Genomic DNA, 19,313 nt, shown 5'->3' on the forward strand with positions numbered 1-19,313 from the left:
GATAAAGGGAGCCAGTCAAGAAAATCCTATAGACTTTTCTAAGCAAATATTTTTTCTAAACTTTTCTTAAATAAAAATAGCTATAAAGTGTGTAGAACTACTATATATTTTAAAATGTTTTACATCTAAAGAGATCAAAAGCAACCAACAACAACGAATAACAATTGCTGTTATCATTAAGTTTCTGTTTTTTTACATTTTTTTGGTGGGGTGGCAAGCATGTAATTTGATTATATTCTGGCTTTATAACACAATAATTGATGTGGCTTTAAAGAACGGACCAAACTAACCAATTGGTCGTATGGAGCACTTCATGGGTACTTGGTGGCTAAGGGATCATGAGAATGCACTTCTGCAGATTCCAAATCACATTTTAAGTAACAGTTGAAAAACAAAAATCTAAAGAGGCTGAGAAAAAAGAAGCCGCACCCATTTTGTAAGAAGGCAAGCAAAAGTTTAGAACTTTTGTTGCCCACTTTCAAAAAGTTGGATTTTCCTTTGACCCTAGCACTCTTGGAAGGGCTGCACGCGATCAATGTTAGTGGTATTCTCTAAGCCGCCTGTTTGTTTCTACTAACTTGGCGTTTTGAATAATAGAATCAAATTACTACCACACAAAGAGAAAAAATTTCAAATAGACCTCAAAGCCAAAATAAGATCCAAGCTTTGGCTAATATAAAAGTATGCTTGGCATTATATTTAAGCCTAAGCCTGGCTATTTTTCGGTTGCGAAGAATATTTTTTTTTTTTGTTGAAAATTTCTTTTCTTTTCATTTTCATTTGGTAACGTCCCCCTTAGCACCATTGTACTGCTTTATAACCCCGCACAGGAGTATGGGCTATGAGATTTTTCTTTTTTTGTTTGGTTTGGTAGCCCTACTCTAGCTATTGCCATATTGTAAGGCATTTTTGGGTTTTTGCAGTATAATGGTCTTGAAACGAAATTCCTCATCATTGACCACCACCAAGGGCTCTGACTTTATCAGAGCTCCCCCATACAGGTTGGTGTGGTGTGGTGCGTGTTGCTGATGATGTGCATGATGGTGATAGAGTTTCGCAGAGGACGTTGCTAACGAAGACGACGCGGTGTTCGGCGAGCGATTGTTGTGTGTTTGTCAGTCACGCCCAATTCTCTTATGTATCTGTTGATGTTTGAGCAAATGGGCCTTTTGGCGAAAAGCTTTGGCACACACCTCACAGCGGAAGGGCTTCTCTCCGGTGTGGGTGCGCAGATGCACCTTAATGTTGCTCTTGTTGAGGAAGCCCCGATTGCAGATGCTGCACCTGTGCACCGGCTTCTCCTTGCCCAGCAGACCCGACAGATCGTTGGCATTGAAATTCACCGAGGTGGGGGATGTAATGGAGTTGAGTTGCGGTGGACCAGCATTGCCGTTGGCCTGCGACACATTGAGCTGCGATGCTGGTCCATTGCTGAGCTGTGTTGACTTTTTTGTGGAGCGCGAGCGTTTGGTTTTTGGTGTACCCGTTGGCGTTACGGTGGTGGTGTGTGGAAAGTTGCCCATCAAATCGGGACTGCAGAGACCATCCGATTTCATGGTTATGTGATATTGCGTGGGATTGGTGAGATAGCGGGGATTGATCATGAGATTGTCGGTGGTGGAGACCACCGAGCCGGGCGGGCTGGCCGATGTGGAGCTGGTCAGCTCATTGCAGTATGAGGTAGAACTGGGCGCCTCACCCTTTATGCTGGACGATGAGGGGGGACCATTCTGTAGGCGATTCTGCAGCAGGGGCATATAGCCATGGGTCAGCAGACTTTGTAGGGTGGAACTACTGGGGTGTATGGGCGATTGCGGCAGTATGAATTCACTTAACGAGTCCTGCTGCGTCACCACCAGCTTGCCCCCCTCCTGCTGTATGCAATTGCCCTCGATCCAGGCATCCAAATCAATCCACGAGTCCCGTGTGTCATTGCCATCCTCCTTGTCCAGCTGATTAGGTACTGTAGTATCGGCTATTGCACTGCCTATGATTGCCGCTATATCATCGATGGAGTTCATGTCCACATACTCGGTCAGATCCTTGGCATCGGCATAGATTCTCACGCCCCCCGAATCGGGATCTTGACCTGCGAGACCCGTTGACGTTGTACTCGTATTGGTGGAGGGATTGGACATTACACAGCTATCGGCCAGGGAGTAGAGCTTACTATCTAATTGACTATCGGAGAAGAGTTTCACATCGTGCAGGCAGGCATCGGCTTCGGTACTTAGGACATTTTCGGGCAGGCACGTCGACGTCGAGGACACTATGTTATGATCTGTGGAGGAATTATGACTACTGGAGAGGCTGGAGGCCAGCGATAGGCCCCCGGCCCCATGTGACGAGGAGAGAGGCGAATTGCCCGAGGAGGAGGCCGCCAGGTGTATGGTCGTTGACCCCAGGCCATTGCCTGCAGCCTGATAGGCACTTTGGATGTAATTGTTGTTGCTCTCATCGGGTAGCCTCTGTGCTATGGCATGATAGTGATGCCCCGAAATGCCATTTATCGAGAGGTGACCAGTGTAGCCGGTAAACGGAGGCAGAGGTTTCAAATCGGAGAGACCATTTAGGGAGGTGGAGTTCATAAGCAGATTATCCAGCACATCCAGCGAATTCTTTTGTTCCGTATCACTGGGCAGTGAGTCCAAATCATGTTCCAGCAATAGCTTATGACCATCCAGTAGATATTGATCTTGGCCTCCGTTTTGTGTAGGTCCCCAGCATGGACTCATTAGCATACTTTCAACTTCAGATTCTGTTGGTCCATTCATGGTGCAAAACTTCATGGTATGATTTGGGGACCTCTGTTGCTTTGGTTGTTTGACAGTAGCCTAGTTGGGAATTGAAGTTGGTATTGAGGTATAGTTGCAACCAGACTTTAAGATGAGTGATTTTTGTTTGAGATGTCGCTTTAGAAGAGTTGATGTTTTAAAAGATGTTTTTCTTGTTGTTGTTGTTGCTTTAACCTTAAACTTCACTGTAACTGTTGCAGGTTTTTATATATAAAAAACGTTTAAAATTTTGCAAATTCATTTTGACCTGAAAAGATAAGAAGGATAAGGAAGGTAAGAAAATTTTTTAAAGCAAAAAGATTTAATTTTGGTTTTTTTCAGTTATCGACAAAGGATTGTGAGAATACATACAAAGATATGGAGGGTAAAAAGCTTTTATGCAGTGATATTCAAACTAGCAATTGTTTCATTAATAGCTACACCCAAAGAAATTCGTTAGTAAAAAATTTCAAAAATTTTGCTACAACAGCAGAAAAACTTCTGAGACAGGGACAGCAGAGTATAAAAAGCTTTTATGCTGTGATATTCAAACTAGCAATTGTTTCATTAATAGCTACACCCAAAGAAATTCGTTAGTAAAAAATTTCAACAATTTTGCTGCAACAGCAGAAAAACTTATGAGACAGGGACAACAGTTTTTTTTTGCAAAAACGGTAAACTTCTAGTTTATCGTGTTTTCTTTCTTGATTTGCAAGCTGGGTACAGTTTAGTTTCCAGACCTACAATTCGGGGGTGCATCCAGGGTTATGTGGTTGTAAAAACGGCATCCAGAGTTATGTGATAGTAAACCAGAGGCCACCGTAACGCAGAGGTTATCAAGTCCGCCTATGACGCTGAACACCTGGGTTCGAATGCTGGCGAGAACATATGCCATGTTAAACTTCTTCCCAAAGAGATGTCACATTGCCGTTCGGACAAGGCTATAAAAAGGAGGACCCTTATCATGGGGGTGCATCCAGAATTATGTGGTAGTAAAAACGGCATCCAGAGTTATGTGATAGTAAACCAGAGGCCACCGTAACTCAGAGGTTAGCAAGTCCGCCTATGACGCTGATCACCTAAGTTCGAATGCTGGCGAGAACATATGCCATGTTAAACTTCTTCCTAAAGAGATGTCACATTGCCGTTCGGACAAGGCTATAAAAAGGAGGCCCTTTATCATTGAGCTTAACATTTTAATCGGACAGCACTCAGTGTTATGTGAGAAGTTTGCTCCAGTTCCTTAGTGCTCATGGGCAAATTTGCATTTGCAAATCGGCAAGGAGGTCACCGTAGCGCAGAGGTTTACATGTTCGCCTACGACGCTGAACGACTGGGTTCAAATCCTGGCGAGACCATCGTGGGCAAATTTGCATTTGCAAATCGGCAAGTTTGGTCACCGTAGTGCAGAGGTTAACATGTTCGCCTATAACGCTGACCGGCTGGGTTCAAATCCTGGCGCGACCATAAGAAAAATCCCCTCCTAATACTGGCGACATTTGTGAGGTATGGCAGCTATGAAAAAACTTCTTCCCAAAGAGGTGTTGCACAGCGGCACGCTGTTCGGGCTCGGCTATAAAAGGAGGTCCCTTATCATTGAGCTTAAAAATCGGCAAGGATTGGCTAGATAGATGAACAGCTGACGTATGTTGTGTATCGTACGGTTCTTGGTTACATGCTTGAAACACGCTTACCATGTTGCCAACAATCATAGCCTGTTAGGAGGCAACAAGATCTAGAGGCTCGCATTAGTAGCGCAAACCTCTTGCTCTAGATTATGAAAATCAAACCAGACGTCTTTGGTCGGTGGTTGTCCATCTACAAGATGGTGATTTGGAGGGCTGCTACGATATCAATCCAGTAGATAGTGGTTAGACATCATATAATATGGTGTTAGCATAGGAAGGATATTTGTTTCCTGAAAAGAATTCAGGCGACAGCCCATTGCAGTTGATAGAGCAGCATTATGGCAAGCCTGGATTTTATGCCATTATGTGTCGCTCAGCTGGCAAGTCCACTCTAGCCTCCCACAATTGTTTTATACGATGTCAACAAGGTCTCTTTTTAGCACCCTAAGTGCTGCCGGCAGGGCAAGTGGGTTCAGGGCAATATTTCTACTCGTGGACCTATAAAGGCTGTAAAGTATGACACCAAATATTTTGGGGGTCAGTTGGCTCGTTACGCCATTGACTTTCGCATGCAACTGCTGTTATACTTTCCTTGTCTAATGTGGCCGAAGATTTGATAATGGACGTCTTAAAATTTCGAATAGGGAGTCACATAGACTTCTGGGCGGATGCCGTGTCTTTCAGGCTGAGGTTTTTTCGTTCGCTAGGCCCTTGGATGTGATCCTGGGTCAGGAGCGGCGGACCTCTCAGACTGTCGCAATTTATGTGGACAGTCAGGCGGCGCTAAAAGCCCTGGTTGCGGGTCATGGGAAGTCGAGGCTTGTCGGGAGATGCAAGCAGCGTTTTGAATGTTTGGGGGTCAGCTTGTGCTGGGTTCAGCGCCATCAAGGGTTAGCGGGGAATGAAGCGGCTGACGGTAGTGCAACGCCGATGGTGAAATTCCCCCCTGTGCCAGCTGTGTGGGATGGTGGTTGCCGACTACGGTGTATCCGCTGATTGGGCGTGGGTTGGCGTTTGGTTCTGCAGGATTATTAAGGCTCTGTGGCCGACCTTCTCCAGGATGAGGACGTTGTTGATTTTGAGGTGGGAAAGCGCGACTTTGGATTGTTGGTGGGGTTCTGACAAGTCTTTGGTAGGTCAGGTCTCGGGACGATGATAATTTCTGCAAGGTCTGTGGAGTAAATAGGGGTTGGAGACGGACGAACATCTACAGTGCCGATGTCCCGCGATGGCGGGTAGGATTATGTGTGAACGCCCCTTCCCTTTGCTGAGCTCTCTACAGTCTTTTAACCCTGAGTCATTCTGGGCTGATGAAGATTTCTATGCCGGTGTTTCGTTTATGTTTCTCATTCCCTACCAATTTTCGTCTCTCTCTCTCACACACTCTCCCTTACTCTCCCTCTCTCTTTCTCTTTCTCTCTCTTCCTTATTTCATTTCTTTCTAGGACCAAACAATGGATCGGAGTTCGGAGATGCGGTTGTTACCCTCAACAAAGGTTTGTCCTAATTTAATTTTTTTGAGAGGGCGCGACTGTTGGTGGTGGTTGGAGTTCTGACAAGTCTCTGGTAGGTCAGGTCTCGAGACGAAGATGATTTCTGCAGGGTCTGTGGAGTAAATAGAATTTGGAGACGGACGAGCATCTACAGTGCCGATGCCCCGCGATGGCGGGTATGATTATGTGTGAGCGCCCCTTCTCTTCGCGAAGCTCTCTACTGTTTTTATATGGGGCGACTCTCTAGTCCTTGAGAATTTCGGTTTTTCGTTTATGTTTCTCATTCGCTACCAGTTTTCGTCTCTCTCTCATACTCTCTCTCTCTTACTCTCCCTCTCTCTTACTCTCTCTTTCTCACTCTTCCTTATTTCATTTGTTTCTAGGGTCAAACTTCGTTTTGATTGCTAAAATCCTACGAATATGGAAAATTCTTAAATTTTGGGCCAACTTTTTTTCAGTGTATCGAAGCCAGGAAAGTATTTGAACAGGCAAGAATCATACAGACGCTTTTTGCGACAAAATCGATGTAATCGTTGCTACGAATCCAAATCATGCATAAACATGAAAATTTAACCACAAACGATTTCGTAAATTGCAAAATTCGAAGGCAATCTTGGCCAAGGTTAGGTTAGGTTTAAGTGTCAGTCTGCCATCAGACTTACTTAGATGTTTTCGTCCATTATGATACCACAGGAAAAGAAAATGGAAGATGCCTTCTAGATCCTACCGTTGAACCATCCAGATCGCTTTAAAAATACCATCAGACAGGTTCTCAAAGAAATGGAACCTAATGTGGAACTCCTTCTGACAGCCAGTCCGGGACACACACACAGAAGGTGTTCTATAGTCTCTTCTTTTTCGATGTCCTCGCAGCTTCTGCCAAAGTCCTTGCTGGCAAACTTCAGTCTGTCAGCATGTTTTCCGATTAGACAGTGACCTGTCATGACGGACACAATGACTGAGACGTCTGTTCTAGCCAGTGACAGCAAAGCGGTACCACTTTTCAAGTCTAAATTAGCCCACATAGTTTGGGAATGCTCACAGCCCCCTCTTTGTGACCATCTATCATTCGTTGTCCTTCGGGCCTGGTCCTGAAAACTTAGCTTATATGTCGCTAGAGGCATACCAACATATTCCTGTGTCCCTGGAATGTGTAGGGCAGTTCCTAGTCTCGCAAGCTCATCCGCTTTATAATTCACTGGGATATCTCTGTGGCCCGGCAGGTGAATTTTGGACTGTTCAGCCATCTCGTTGAGAGATCTGCGAGAGTCGCGGGCGGTTATGCCAATCATATGACATTATATCTTAACCATTCCACCACTTCCATAACTGTAAGGATCTCCGCTTGATACACACCGCAGTGGTCGGGTTACCTTTTCGATATGACCAGTTCTTATATTACCAGGGATATTGTAGTTCTAATTGGTTCTATCAGGAATAGTGGTACAGTACTATTTATCAAAAATCGGCTCAAGTGGGGTGTAATCCACACTGGGTAGCCGCCACATGACCAAAGAGAAAGCTACTTACCCTCACGGCAGTGGTCGCAACAATGTGTCTAGGCACAAAGTCCAGATGTAGCATTAAATTCAGTGCATCAGTTTGGATCCGTTTGAGTATTGAACAGTAGGTGGACTTTTGAAGGACCATATTCGGCATAAATGTCCAGAGACCTAACGCAACTCATTTTGCTATATTTCAGCGAATAATAAATGAGTAATAAATGGGTCTTAGAACTTAAATAAGGAGATCGGAATATAAGGCAGCTATAGCCAAATATAGAACGATCTGGGTCGTATTAAGCATGGATGTCGAGTGGCTTAACACAAATTCGTGCATCAAATTTCAGCAAACTCCGGTCATGAAAAAATTATTTATGGGTGAAAGGCCTTTAATCGAGAAATCGAACTGTAAGGGGGGCTGTATCCAAATATGGTCCTATCTGAACCATATTCGCTACTGATATCGAAAAACTTATTACAAATAACTGTGCTAAATGTCAGCGAAGTCGGGTAATGAATGCGGCTTTAATGGTATCATTATTCGCGTCGGTATATATGACACCTATGTGCGAATATAGTCCGATCTAGACAATACTCGGTATAGATGTCGAGTTAGCTAACACTACCTGCTGTGCCAAATTTCAACGAAAACGGGTAATAACTGCGCTTTTTATGGTCATACGATTTTAAATCGGAACATCGTTCAACAAAAGGGCTATATCAAGATATGGTCCGATATTACCCACCTTCAGACTGTTTATGAACAGAAAACAAACAAAACAAGTAAAAGCGTGCTAAGTTCGGCCGGACCGAATTTTATATACCCTCCACCATGGATCGCATTTGTCGAGTTCTTTTCCCGGCATCTCTTCTTAGGCAAAAAAGGATATAAGAAAAGAGTTGCTCTGCTATTAAAACGATATCAAGATATGGTCCGGTTCGGACCACAATTAAATTATATGTTGGAGACCTGTGTAAAATTTCAGCCAATTCGTATAAGAATTGCGCCCATTGGGGCTCACGAAGTAAAATAGAGAGAACGATTTATATGGGATCTGTATCGGGCTATAGACCGATTCAGACCATAATAAACAACGTTTGTTGATGGTCATGAGAGGATCCTCTTGCTCTTGGAGACTCAAGAAGTATAATCGGGAAATAGGTTTATATAGGCGCTGTAGGCGAGTTGATAGAGTGCTCGGAGTGCCAGTGCTGGGGTCGTGGTTTTGATTCCCACCAGAGGACTTGGTATGTCGCCGCTGTGGTATCACAGTGGACTTAAAAACTATATCTAAATATGGACCTACAGTTCAAACCGATACAATATGAAGTGCAAAATTTCGAGTGGATAGCTTTACCCTTTCGAAATTTGTTTGTGTGTTCCTTATAGACTCAGAAACGGCTGAACCGATTTTCTTGAAATTTTCACAGATGGTGCATAATGACCCCGTGGTGAAAATTCTTGATATCTGAAGGGGGGGCGGACCCTCCCCCTTACCCTAATTTTCAGAAACGCCAGATCTCGGAGATGGGTAAAGCGATTTAAATTTTTGCGTGCTCTCATATAGTACCCTGAAAATAAAAATTTGGTATTCAAATTTCGGATGGGGTATCTAGGGGAGCTGCCCCACCCTAAAACCTACCAAACATATATTTAGACTAATCACGAATATATGGAACTCAAATGAAAGGTATTTAGGATAAGAAAACGTATCCGATATCCAATTGTCGGACCAAGTGCTAGGGGGACCACCCCAAGCCCCAAAACACCCCTAAATCGGACATATTTACCGACCATGGCAATATGGGACTCAAATGAAAGGTATTTGCGAGTAGAATACAAATCTGATATCCAAATGTGGGACCACGTTTCTGGGGGTCCACCCCTTTCCCAAAACACCCCCCAAACAGGACTTATTTACTGACCATGGGAATATGGGCCTTAAATAAAAGGTATTTTAATGTGGAATACGAATCTCATATCCAAATATGGGACCAAGTATTTGGAGGGCCGCCTCTCCCCAAAAACATCCCTCAAAGGGGACAAATTTACGACGATAGCAATATGGGGCTCAAATGAAAGGTTTTTGGGAGTAAAGCACGAATTTGATATCAATATTCAGGAAAAGTGTCCCACCCCCACAACACCACCCAAATAGTAAGTATTTTCTGACTATTGCAATATGAGGCTCAAATAAGAGGGTTTCTAAAGTGCAAACACGAATCCGATATATATTTTCAAGGCCAACCCACTGAGTGGCAGCCCATCCCCCAAAACACTCCCCAAGCCGGTCATGTTTGCCGACTAGGAAATAAGGGGCTCAAATTAAAGGTATGTGGGAGTAGACCACGTATCTGATATCAACATTAGGGCCCAACTGTCTAGCGGACGTCCCACCACCATAACAACCCCCAAATAGGACGTATTTGCTCACCAAGACAATTTGGGGCTTAAAGAGAGTGGAACTAGTTTTTAGGGCCAATACCCCAAACCGGACATATTTGCTGATTTTTTCCAATTAGGAGTTTAAATGAGATTAGAAAACGAATTTTATATCCAATTTTGAGGCCAATGACAATATGGGGTCCAAATAAATGATATATAGATATATGAGAATAGAGCACGTTGCTGATATATATTCGGGGCTTAGTGTTTGAGGGACGACCCCAATCCCCAAAACACCCCTAAATCGGGCATATTTACCGACCATGCCAATGTGGAGCTTAAATGAAAGGTATTGGGCGGTAGAGCAACAATTGATACCCACTTTCGGGACCAATTTTCTGGGGGTCTACCCCCCCTTTCCCAAAATACCCCTCAAACAGCAACTTTTTACTGACCATCGCAATATGAGGCTCAAATAAAGGTATTTGGAATTAGAATACGAATTTGATATCCAAATGTAGGACCATGTATTTAGGGTCCTACATTTGGGGTCATTCATTTGAGCCATGCTAATATGAGGCTCAAATGAAAGGTATTTGAGATTAGAAAACGGATTTGATAACCTATTTTGGGGCCATGTGTTTGGGGGATGCCTCATCCTATAAATTCCTCTTAAGCCAATGGCAATGTGAGGTTTAAATAAATGGTATTTGAGAGAAGAGCACGATGCCGATATTTTTCATGGCCAAGTATATGGGGGACCACCTCTCCCCCGAAAACACCCCTAAATCAGACATCATGCCAATATCGGGCTGAAATTAAGTATTTTAAGAATAGAGTACACCTTACATCCAAACTTAAGTTCGTAGACCAATAAAGATCATATGAGATCCAGATAGAGGCACTTATATTGTTAAACTGTTAGTCAAGTTATTGGGTTGCCCAAAAAGTAATTGCGGATTTTTTAAAAGAAAGTAAATGCATTTTTAATAAAACTTAGAATGAACTTTAATCAAATATACTTTTTTTACACTTTTTTTCTAAAGCAAGCTAAAAGTAACAGCTGATAACTGACAGAAGAAAGAATGCAATTACAGAGTCACAAGCTATTAAAAAATTTGTCAACGCCCACTATATGAAAAATCCGCAATTACTTTTTGGGCAACCCAATAGCATGGTATTTCACCAAAAAGATCTTTAAATGTCGAAAATAATTATTCCAAGGAAAGTTTTGTTCCATATAAAGTAAAAGAAGGCGCAGCGGAGCGGGCCCGGGTCAACTAGTCTCAATTAAAACAGCAACTATTAGGCCAATAGTGAGATTATGATAGGCGAATTGCTAACTTTGTTAACATTTTCCAAATTCTTTTCCGTAATTATTTGTATGGTTGTGAAGTTGTTATAATGGTCTAGAGAATAGAAATGTTTGCTAGCACCATATTGTAATCATTTTTTCAAGTATGTGTCTTAAGTCTTTTGTTTGTTTTGTATTAAAAACTGCCAACACTGTCATACAAAATACTAAACGAACAGTTAAACAATTTCTACTGCTTTTATTAGCCAACTTCATTTAATTAAGAAATGCTTAACATAAATTTAACATTATACTCTAGTATTTCAAACAAAAAAGCTAAAGAAGCAAAAGAAAATTCTACATAATGCGTTCTGTTAAGCCAAACATAATAGAAATGCTAAATTTGCTATGGGTTTGTCGAAGGTGACACACATTTCTTAAAAGCTTAGAAGAGAGGGAGTGCAGCAAACATTTGTTTTTTAATATTTTTGGGATAATGTCATGCTGGTAACCTGTTGAACCAAAGACCATAGAATCAAATATTTGAATATTTTAAATGCGTTTTATTATGAACCATAACAACGAACACAACAACCGCAGCTATCTACTGCCACAATCCAGGTAAAGCCAGAGTCAGCATCCAAAGTAAAAAAAAAATCAATAATAACGCCTGTTGTCTGTGACTTCAATCGAAATCTTCAACAATGTATGGTCATCTTTATTTATTTTTTTTTCTTTTTCTCTCTAACACCACATGACATCTGAGAGATGTTTTAAAAGCTATCGCTAGAAGTGTAGAGGAAAAAGTTGTTTGTAGGAGAAGAGGCCACAACACCGTAACAACACTCAAGCAGCCAAAGAACTCGAACCTAGTTAACAGCGAACAAAATCAAAAAACTCGGTATTTGGGTCAAAAACATTAATAATCTATAAAAGAAAGAGGGAGGGGAAAAGAAAAAGGCGGCCAAGGGGGCAAAATCTAAAACTTAAGCTAAAGAGTGGTGTATTGGCGGGTTAGTTGGCTCGCTTGCTGGCTGGTGAAAGATGTCTTAGATCTGGGCACACTAAAACCAATAACAAAAACAACAAAATTGTACACCAACTACAAAATCAACATAAAAATTAGCATATAAATTATTATTGTAGCTGTTGTTGTTATTGATAATCGTGATGTTGTTGTATATGCTGTTGTTTTTGTGGCTGGTGCTATACCCCTTGCATTCTTATTTTGGTTTAGTTGTGGTGCTTTTTTTTGTTTTGGGGTTAGATATGCACCAAAAAAAAAAATAACAAAATATTCCAAAACTGCCACAAATTACAACAAATATTTCTTAATAAACCCCCAACTCAAGGGTTTTTTGTTGTTAGATATCGTGCTTGATTATTTACCAATAGAATCTTAATGACATGACACACATGATACACCCATACACGTGTGCTTAGTGGCGTAGAATTATTTTGGTTTTGGAGTGGGGGCCACAGACAAAGTTTGATTTTTTAAATAAAAAATTTTGCATAAAAAATTTTTTTAATAAAACAACAAAAATAAATATAATGCGATATTCTCAAAAGTTAATTTTTATATAAATTTTTACAGAAAAAAAAAAATTTACAACACACAGTAGTATGGAAAACAATTGGTGCAGAAAAGTCTGTCATTTTTGAACGGATGAAGATATGTTTATGAAATTTTAAACGATTGGCCACATGTATTCTTGCACATAGAAATCAGACCCGAGGTCTTTTTGATCAGCTTAGCCATTATCACAGCCAAGATATTGGGTTTACAGAAGAGAACAAGTAAAAGCGTGCAAAATTCGGCAGTGCCGAATCTTATATACCCTCCACCATGGATCGCATTTGTCGAGTTCTTTTCCCGGCATCTTTTCTTAGGCAAAAAAAGGATATAAGAAAAGATTTCTTCTGCTATTAGAGCGATATCAAGCTCAAGAAGAAAAATAGAGAGATCGATTTATATGGGAGCTGAATCGGGCTATAGACCGATTCAGAACATAATAAATACGTATGTTGATGGTCATGAGAGGATCCGTCGCACAAAATTTCAGGCAAATCGGATAATAATTGCGACCTCTAGAGGCTCAAGAAGTCAAGATCCCAGATCGGTTTATATGGCAGCTATATCAGGTTATAAACCGATTTGAACCATACTTAGCACAGTTGTTGGATATCATAATAAAATACTTCGTGCAAAAATTCATTCCAATCGGATACGAATTGCGTCCTCTAGAGGCTCAAGAAGTCAAGATCCCAGATCGGTTTATATGGCAGCTATATCAGGTTATGAACTGATTTGAACCATACTTGGCACAGTTGTTGGATATCATAACAAAACACGTCGTGTAAAATTTCATTCCAATCGGATAAGAATTGCGTCCTCTAGAGGCTCAAGAAGTCAAGACCCAAGATCGGTTTATATGGCAGCTATATCAGGTTATGAACCGATTTGAACCATACTCGGCACAGTTGTTGAATATCATAACAAAACACGTCGTGCAAAAATTCATTCCAATCGGATAAGAATTGCGCACTCTAGAGGCTCAAGAAGTCAAGACCCCAGATCGGTTTATATGGCAGCTATATCAGATTACGAACCGATTTCAACTATACTTGGCAAAGTTGTTGAATGTCATAACAAAACACGTCGTGCAAAAATTCATTCCAATCGGATAAGAATTGCGCACTCTAGAGGCTCAAGAAGTCAAGACCCAAAATCGGTTTATATGGCAGCTATATCAGGGTATGAACCGATTTGGACCATACTTGGCACAGTTATTGAATATCATAACAAAACACGTCGTGCAAAATTTCATTCCAATCGGATAAGAATTGCGCACTCTAGAGGCTCAAGAAGTCAAGACCCAAAATCGGTTTATATGGCAGCTATATCAAAACATGGACCGATATAGCCTATTTACAATACCAACCGACCTACACTAAATAGAAGCAAAATTTCAAGCAGATAGCTTTACTGCTTCGGAAGTTAGCGTGCTTTCGACAGACAGACGGACGGACAGACGGACGGACATGGCTAGATCGACATAAAATGTCGCGACGATCAAGAATATATATACTTTATGGGGTCTCAGACGAATATTTCGAGTAGTTACAAACAGAATGACGAAATTAGTATATATTGAGGGTATAAAAACAAACAAGTAACAGTGCGCTAATTTCAGCCTGGCCGAATTTTACATACCCTCCACATGGCATGTGATACATTCTTTGAATGACTTTTTCAAATACAATATCTACAGATACAGATTGACCGTACTTGTTATGACTATAAGAAGTGATAAGCAAATAAAAGCGTGCTAAGTTCGGTCGGGCCGAATCTTGGCAACCCACCACCATGGATTCTGCTAAAATATGGGAACCATATCAGGTCATAAACCGATTTAGACTGTACTTGGCACAGTTGTTGGAAGTCCTAACAGAATACTACACGCAAAATTTCATCCAAATCGGATGAAAATAGAGGCTTCCAACAACTGTGCCAAGTATAGTTCAAATCGGTCCATAACCTGATATAGCTGTCATATCAACCGATCTTGGGTCTTGACTTCTTGAGCCTCTAGAGTGCTCAATTCTTATCCGATTGGAATGAAATTTTGCACGACGTATTTTGTTATGATATCCAATAAATGTGCCAAGTATGGTTCAAATCGGTCAATAACCTAAAATAGCTGACATATAAACCGATCTGGAATCTTGACTTCTTGAGCCTCTAGAAGTCGCAATTATTATCCGATTTGCCTGAAATTATGTACTACGGATCCTCTCATGACCATCAGCATACGTGTTTATTATGATCTGAATCGGTCTATAGCCCGATACAGCTCCCATATAAATCCATCTCTCTATTTTACTTCTTGAGCCCCCGAAGGGCGCAATTCTTTTTCGAATTGGCTGACGTTTTACACAGGTCTCCAACATGTAATAATATAATAATAGCAGAGCAAATCTTTTCTTATATCCTTTTTTGCCTAAGAAGCGATGCCGGGAGAAGAGCTCGGCAAATGCGATCCATGGTGGAGGGTATGTAAGATTCGGCCCGACCGAACTTAGAACGCTTTTACTTGTTTTTATTAAATTTACTGGACGTGGTTGCGTATGTTTACTTTCGATAATTCTTCCCTCATATGTCATACATCATACGCCACCTTGTTCACTCATTTTTACCATACTACTTGACAAAAACAGTATTTGGATATAAAATCTATCAGTTAATGTCTTCAAAACCACAAAATATGAGACGCGCCTCGTTTTAAAAAAAGAAAAACTTAAAAGTCGATAGTCTTTGCAGCTACATGAGGTACCTGGCATTCAAAAGCGTTGTAGTTTTTTTATCACCATGTGAAAAAACAGTTTTTAGCACTATCGAACAAAAAATACTGTTTTAAACCATTAAGGAAAGGCAAAAGTCGGGCGGTGCCAACTGCATAGTACCCTAGGTGTAGAGTACTATACATAATAAAGTGGGAGCTATATCAAATTCTGAACCAATTTTGATGGACCTCGACAGATGTTTTCAGAAGGGTTATTAAACAATCCGCATCACATTTCGAGCAAATATGTCCAAATTGTAAAAAGTTCGGTTGGCAAATGACAACATTATTGCAAATTATCCAAAATTTGTCGAACTAATAATGGTAGCTATATCTAAATCTGAACCGACTAATCTTCTTAGGTATTGTGGTAGTCGCTGAGGAAATCGTTGGGCAAAATTTTGACAAGATTGGTCACTAAATGCGCTTACAGTGGCTCTAGAAGTGAAAATCGGGCAAAATAGATATATGACAGTCATACCTAAATTTGGACCGATTTCTATGAAATTCAGCAGCAATACTAAGAGTTATAAGAAAATCCCTCTTGTCAAATTTCGGGAGAATCGGTTAAAAAATGAGCATTTCATTGCAATATTTCATAAATTGGACGGGAGCTATATATAAATCTAAACCGATTTCGACCAAACTCTATAGATATTGTGGTAGTGATCGAGAAATGGGTTATACAAATATTGGCAAGATAGGTCAATTAATGCGCTTGCAGTAGCTCTAAAAGTAAAAATCGGGCGATGTACATATAAATCTGGACCGATTTCTATAACATTAACCAGTAATACTAAGAGACCAAGGATATTTTCTACAAGCGCCTAGAGAGAGAGAATATGACTGCCGCCCCGCCCATGATATTAAAATCGTTCTCTGAGATTTTAATGCGAAGATAGGGAAGGGAGACATCTTTGGTCCAACAGTCGGAAGGCTTAGCCTCCACGAGATAACGTCCAGTAATGGGTTGAGGCTGATAGATTTCGCCGCCGCAAAAAACATGGTAGTTAGTAGCAGCAGATTTCAATATAAAAATATTCACAAAGCCACATGGTGGAGGCCACCGTAGCGCAGAGGTTAACATGTCCGCATATGACGCTGAACGCCTGGGTTCGAATCCTGGCGAGACCATCAGAAAAATTTTTCAACGGTGGTTTTCCCCTCTTAATGCCGGTGACATTTGTGAGGTACTATGCCATGTAAAACTTCTCTCCAAAGAGGTGTCGCACTGCGGCTCACCGTTCGGACTCGGCTATAAAAAAGAGGCCCCTTATCATTGAACTTAAACTTGAATCGGACTGCACTCATTGATATGGCGAGGAAAGTTCGATCTGACACTGTACGGAAGCTGGACATTGAAAAGCTGCAAACAAAACAGATGGCAGCGGCATACTCCACTCGACTGATCCAACTGCTTGATGAAAGCACTCCTTGTTCCGATGATATAATGGCGCAGTGGCAAATCATTGCCCACTCCATGGAAAGTGCCGCGAAATCTGTACTTGGGTACCGGAAGCCTCCCCCACGAAACCCATGGTACGACCAAGAGTGTCGAGATGCTACTGAAGCCAAGAATGCGGCATAAGTAGCAATGCGCCAGATGAAGGAGAGGTATCGGGAGAAAAGGTGAGAGGAGAGAGAATAAACGTCTATTCCGCAGAAAGAAAAAGGAAATGGAAAGACGTGAGTGTGAGCGAATGAAGTCCGCAAAATTCTACCAAAGAATTAAACATCGAAACGATGGCTTTGGTGCAGGCACATCCTCCTGCAGAGACAAAGAAGGAAATCTGGTAACTGACACAGATAGCATGGAAAGAACATTTTACCCAACTGCTAGTGTCCAACGTTGGCGGCGAAGAGGATACCGCAGAACCAATCAATGATGATGGTATAGAATGTTTACCTCCTAGTCAGAATGAGGTCCTAGTCGCAGTGACTCGACTGAGGAACAACAAGGCAGCAGGAGCCGATGGGTAACCCGCTGAACCATTTAAGACCGGAGGCAACACGCTGATAATGCGTATGCATTGGCTTGTCTGCGCATTCTGGCTAGAAGAACGCATATCCGATTATTGGAAATTATAGATCAGATATTCACGCTGAGCCGAGAAGGACAAATCAACACCTACCATCATTTCGCTTTCGATCCTCCTTTACGTTCAAAGGTCGTGTGATCTTTAATATCCTGCTGGAGGAGATTATACGAGATGCAGATGTGAATAGATATGACACACTAATCACAAGAGGATACATGCTACTCGCCTATGCCGACAATATCGATTTTGGACGGTCATCGGAAGTTCTGTCATAGCCAATTGAAGTAAGTATTAAGAGTCATAAGAAAATCCTTCCTGCTAAATTTCGAGATAATCGTTTAACAAATGAACACTTTATTGCAATATTTCTTAAAATGAGAGCTGTATCCGAATCTGAACAGATTTTTTCCAATTTTAATAGACTTCGTCTCTAGGCGGAACAAAATGTATATGCCAAATTTGAAAACGATCGGATAAAAATTGCGACATGTAGTTTTCAGACGGACGGACAGACGGACATAGCTATATCGAATCAGAAAGTGATTCTGAGTCGATCGTTATGCTTATCAATGGGTCTATCTCTCTTCCTTCTGGGTGTTACAAACAAATGCACTAAATTATAATACCCTATACCAGATTTGGATATAGCCCCCAAAGCTGAAATAAGGCACAAGGACTTGTGCTATGGCTTTCAACATCTGTGCCAATTTGGGAGGAAAATTTTACCCTTTTAGGAGGAGTTTCGGGAAATACATGGATATTCGTATTATACTTCCAAAAACCTTTATTTGAGCCCCATATTGTGATGGTTAGAAAATAATTGCTGTTTGTGAGGTATTTTAGGAAAGCGGTGCCTTTCATTTGAGCCCCACATGGTCAAATGTGCCCGATTTAGAGATGTTTTGAGGAGTGCGGTGGTCCCCCAAGCACTAAGCCCTGAAAATGTATCTGCATCGGCTCTATTCTCATATATCTATATATCTTTTATGTGAACCCCATATTGCCATTGATCTCGAAATTGGATATCAAATTATTTTTCTAATCTCAAACACTTAATGCAAAAGTCAGCATATATGTTCTGTTGGGGTATGGGCCCAAAAAACTATCAATATCGAGCTCCATTGTCTAGAAGGCCCAAATTATTTTGGTGAGCAAATTCGCCCTATTTGGGAGTTGTTAAGGTGGTGGGACGTCCCCTGAACAGTTGGTCCCGAATGTTGATATCAATTCGTGGTCTACTCCGAAATACCTTTTATTTGAGCCCCATTTTTCCATAGTCGGCAAACATGACCAGTTTGGGGGATGGGGCGGCCAATCAGCGACTCGGTCTTGAAAATATATATCTTACTCCTGTCCTACTCTAAAATACCTCTTATTTGAGCCCCATATTGCAATGGTCAGAAAATACTTCCTATTTGGGTGGGTGTGGGTTGGACCCATAAACACTTTTGTAAGAATAATGGTATCAGATTCGTGCTTTACTCCAAAATACCTTTCATTTGAGCCCCATATTGCTATGGTCGTAAATTTGTCCTATTTGGGGTATGTTTTTGGGAAGGGACGGCCACCCAAATACTTGGGCCCACATTTGGATATCAGATTCGTGTTCTACCCTCAAATAGCTTTTATTTACCCATATTGCCGTGGTCAGTAAATAAGTCATGTTTGGGGGGTGTTTTTGGAAGGGATAGATCCCAAATTTGGATATCAAATTCGTATTCTACTCGTAAATACCTTTCTTTTAAGTCCCATATTGCCATGGTGGGTAAAGATGGCCGATTTGGGGGTGTTTTGGGGGTTGGGATGGTCCCCCAAACACTTGGTCCGACAATTGCATTTCAGAAACGTTTT

The 19,313-nt window shown here is 41.4% G+C and overlaps 1 protein-coding gene across 1 annotated transcript in view; it reads right to left on the minus strand.

Annotated features, from left to right (window-relative positions):
- Positions 1–1,115: 1,115 nt before the first annotated feature.
- The window catches only part of LOC106081772 (ichor), a 227,348-nt gene continuing 209,150 nt past the window's right edge, over positions 1,116–19,313 (minus strand). The window contains exon 3 of the mRNA XM_013243966.2: positions 1,116–3,042. Coding sequence (XP_013099420.1) covers positions 1,116–2,789 — 1,674 coding nt within the window. The 5' untranslated portion in view covers positions 2,790–3,042. The remainder of the gene's footprint in view (positions 3,043–19,313) is intronic.

This window comes from Stomoxys calcitrans, chromosome 2, assembly GCF_963082655.1.
Source record: "Stomoxys calcitrans chromosome 2, idStoCalc2.1, whole genome shotgun sequence".
NCBI lineage: Eukaryota > Metazoa > Arthropoda > Insecta > Diptera > Muscidae > Stomoxys > Stomoxys calcitrans.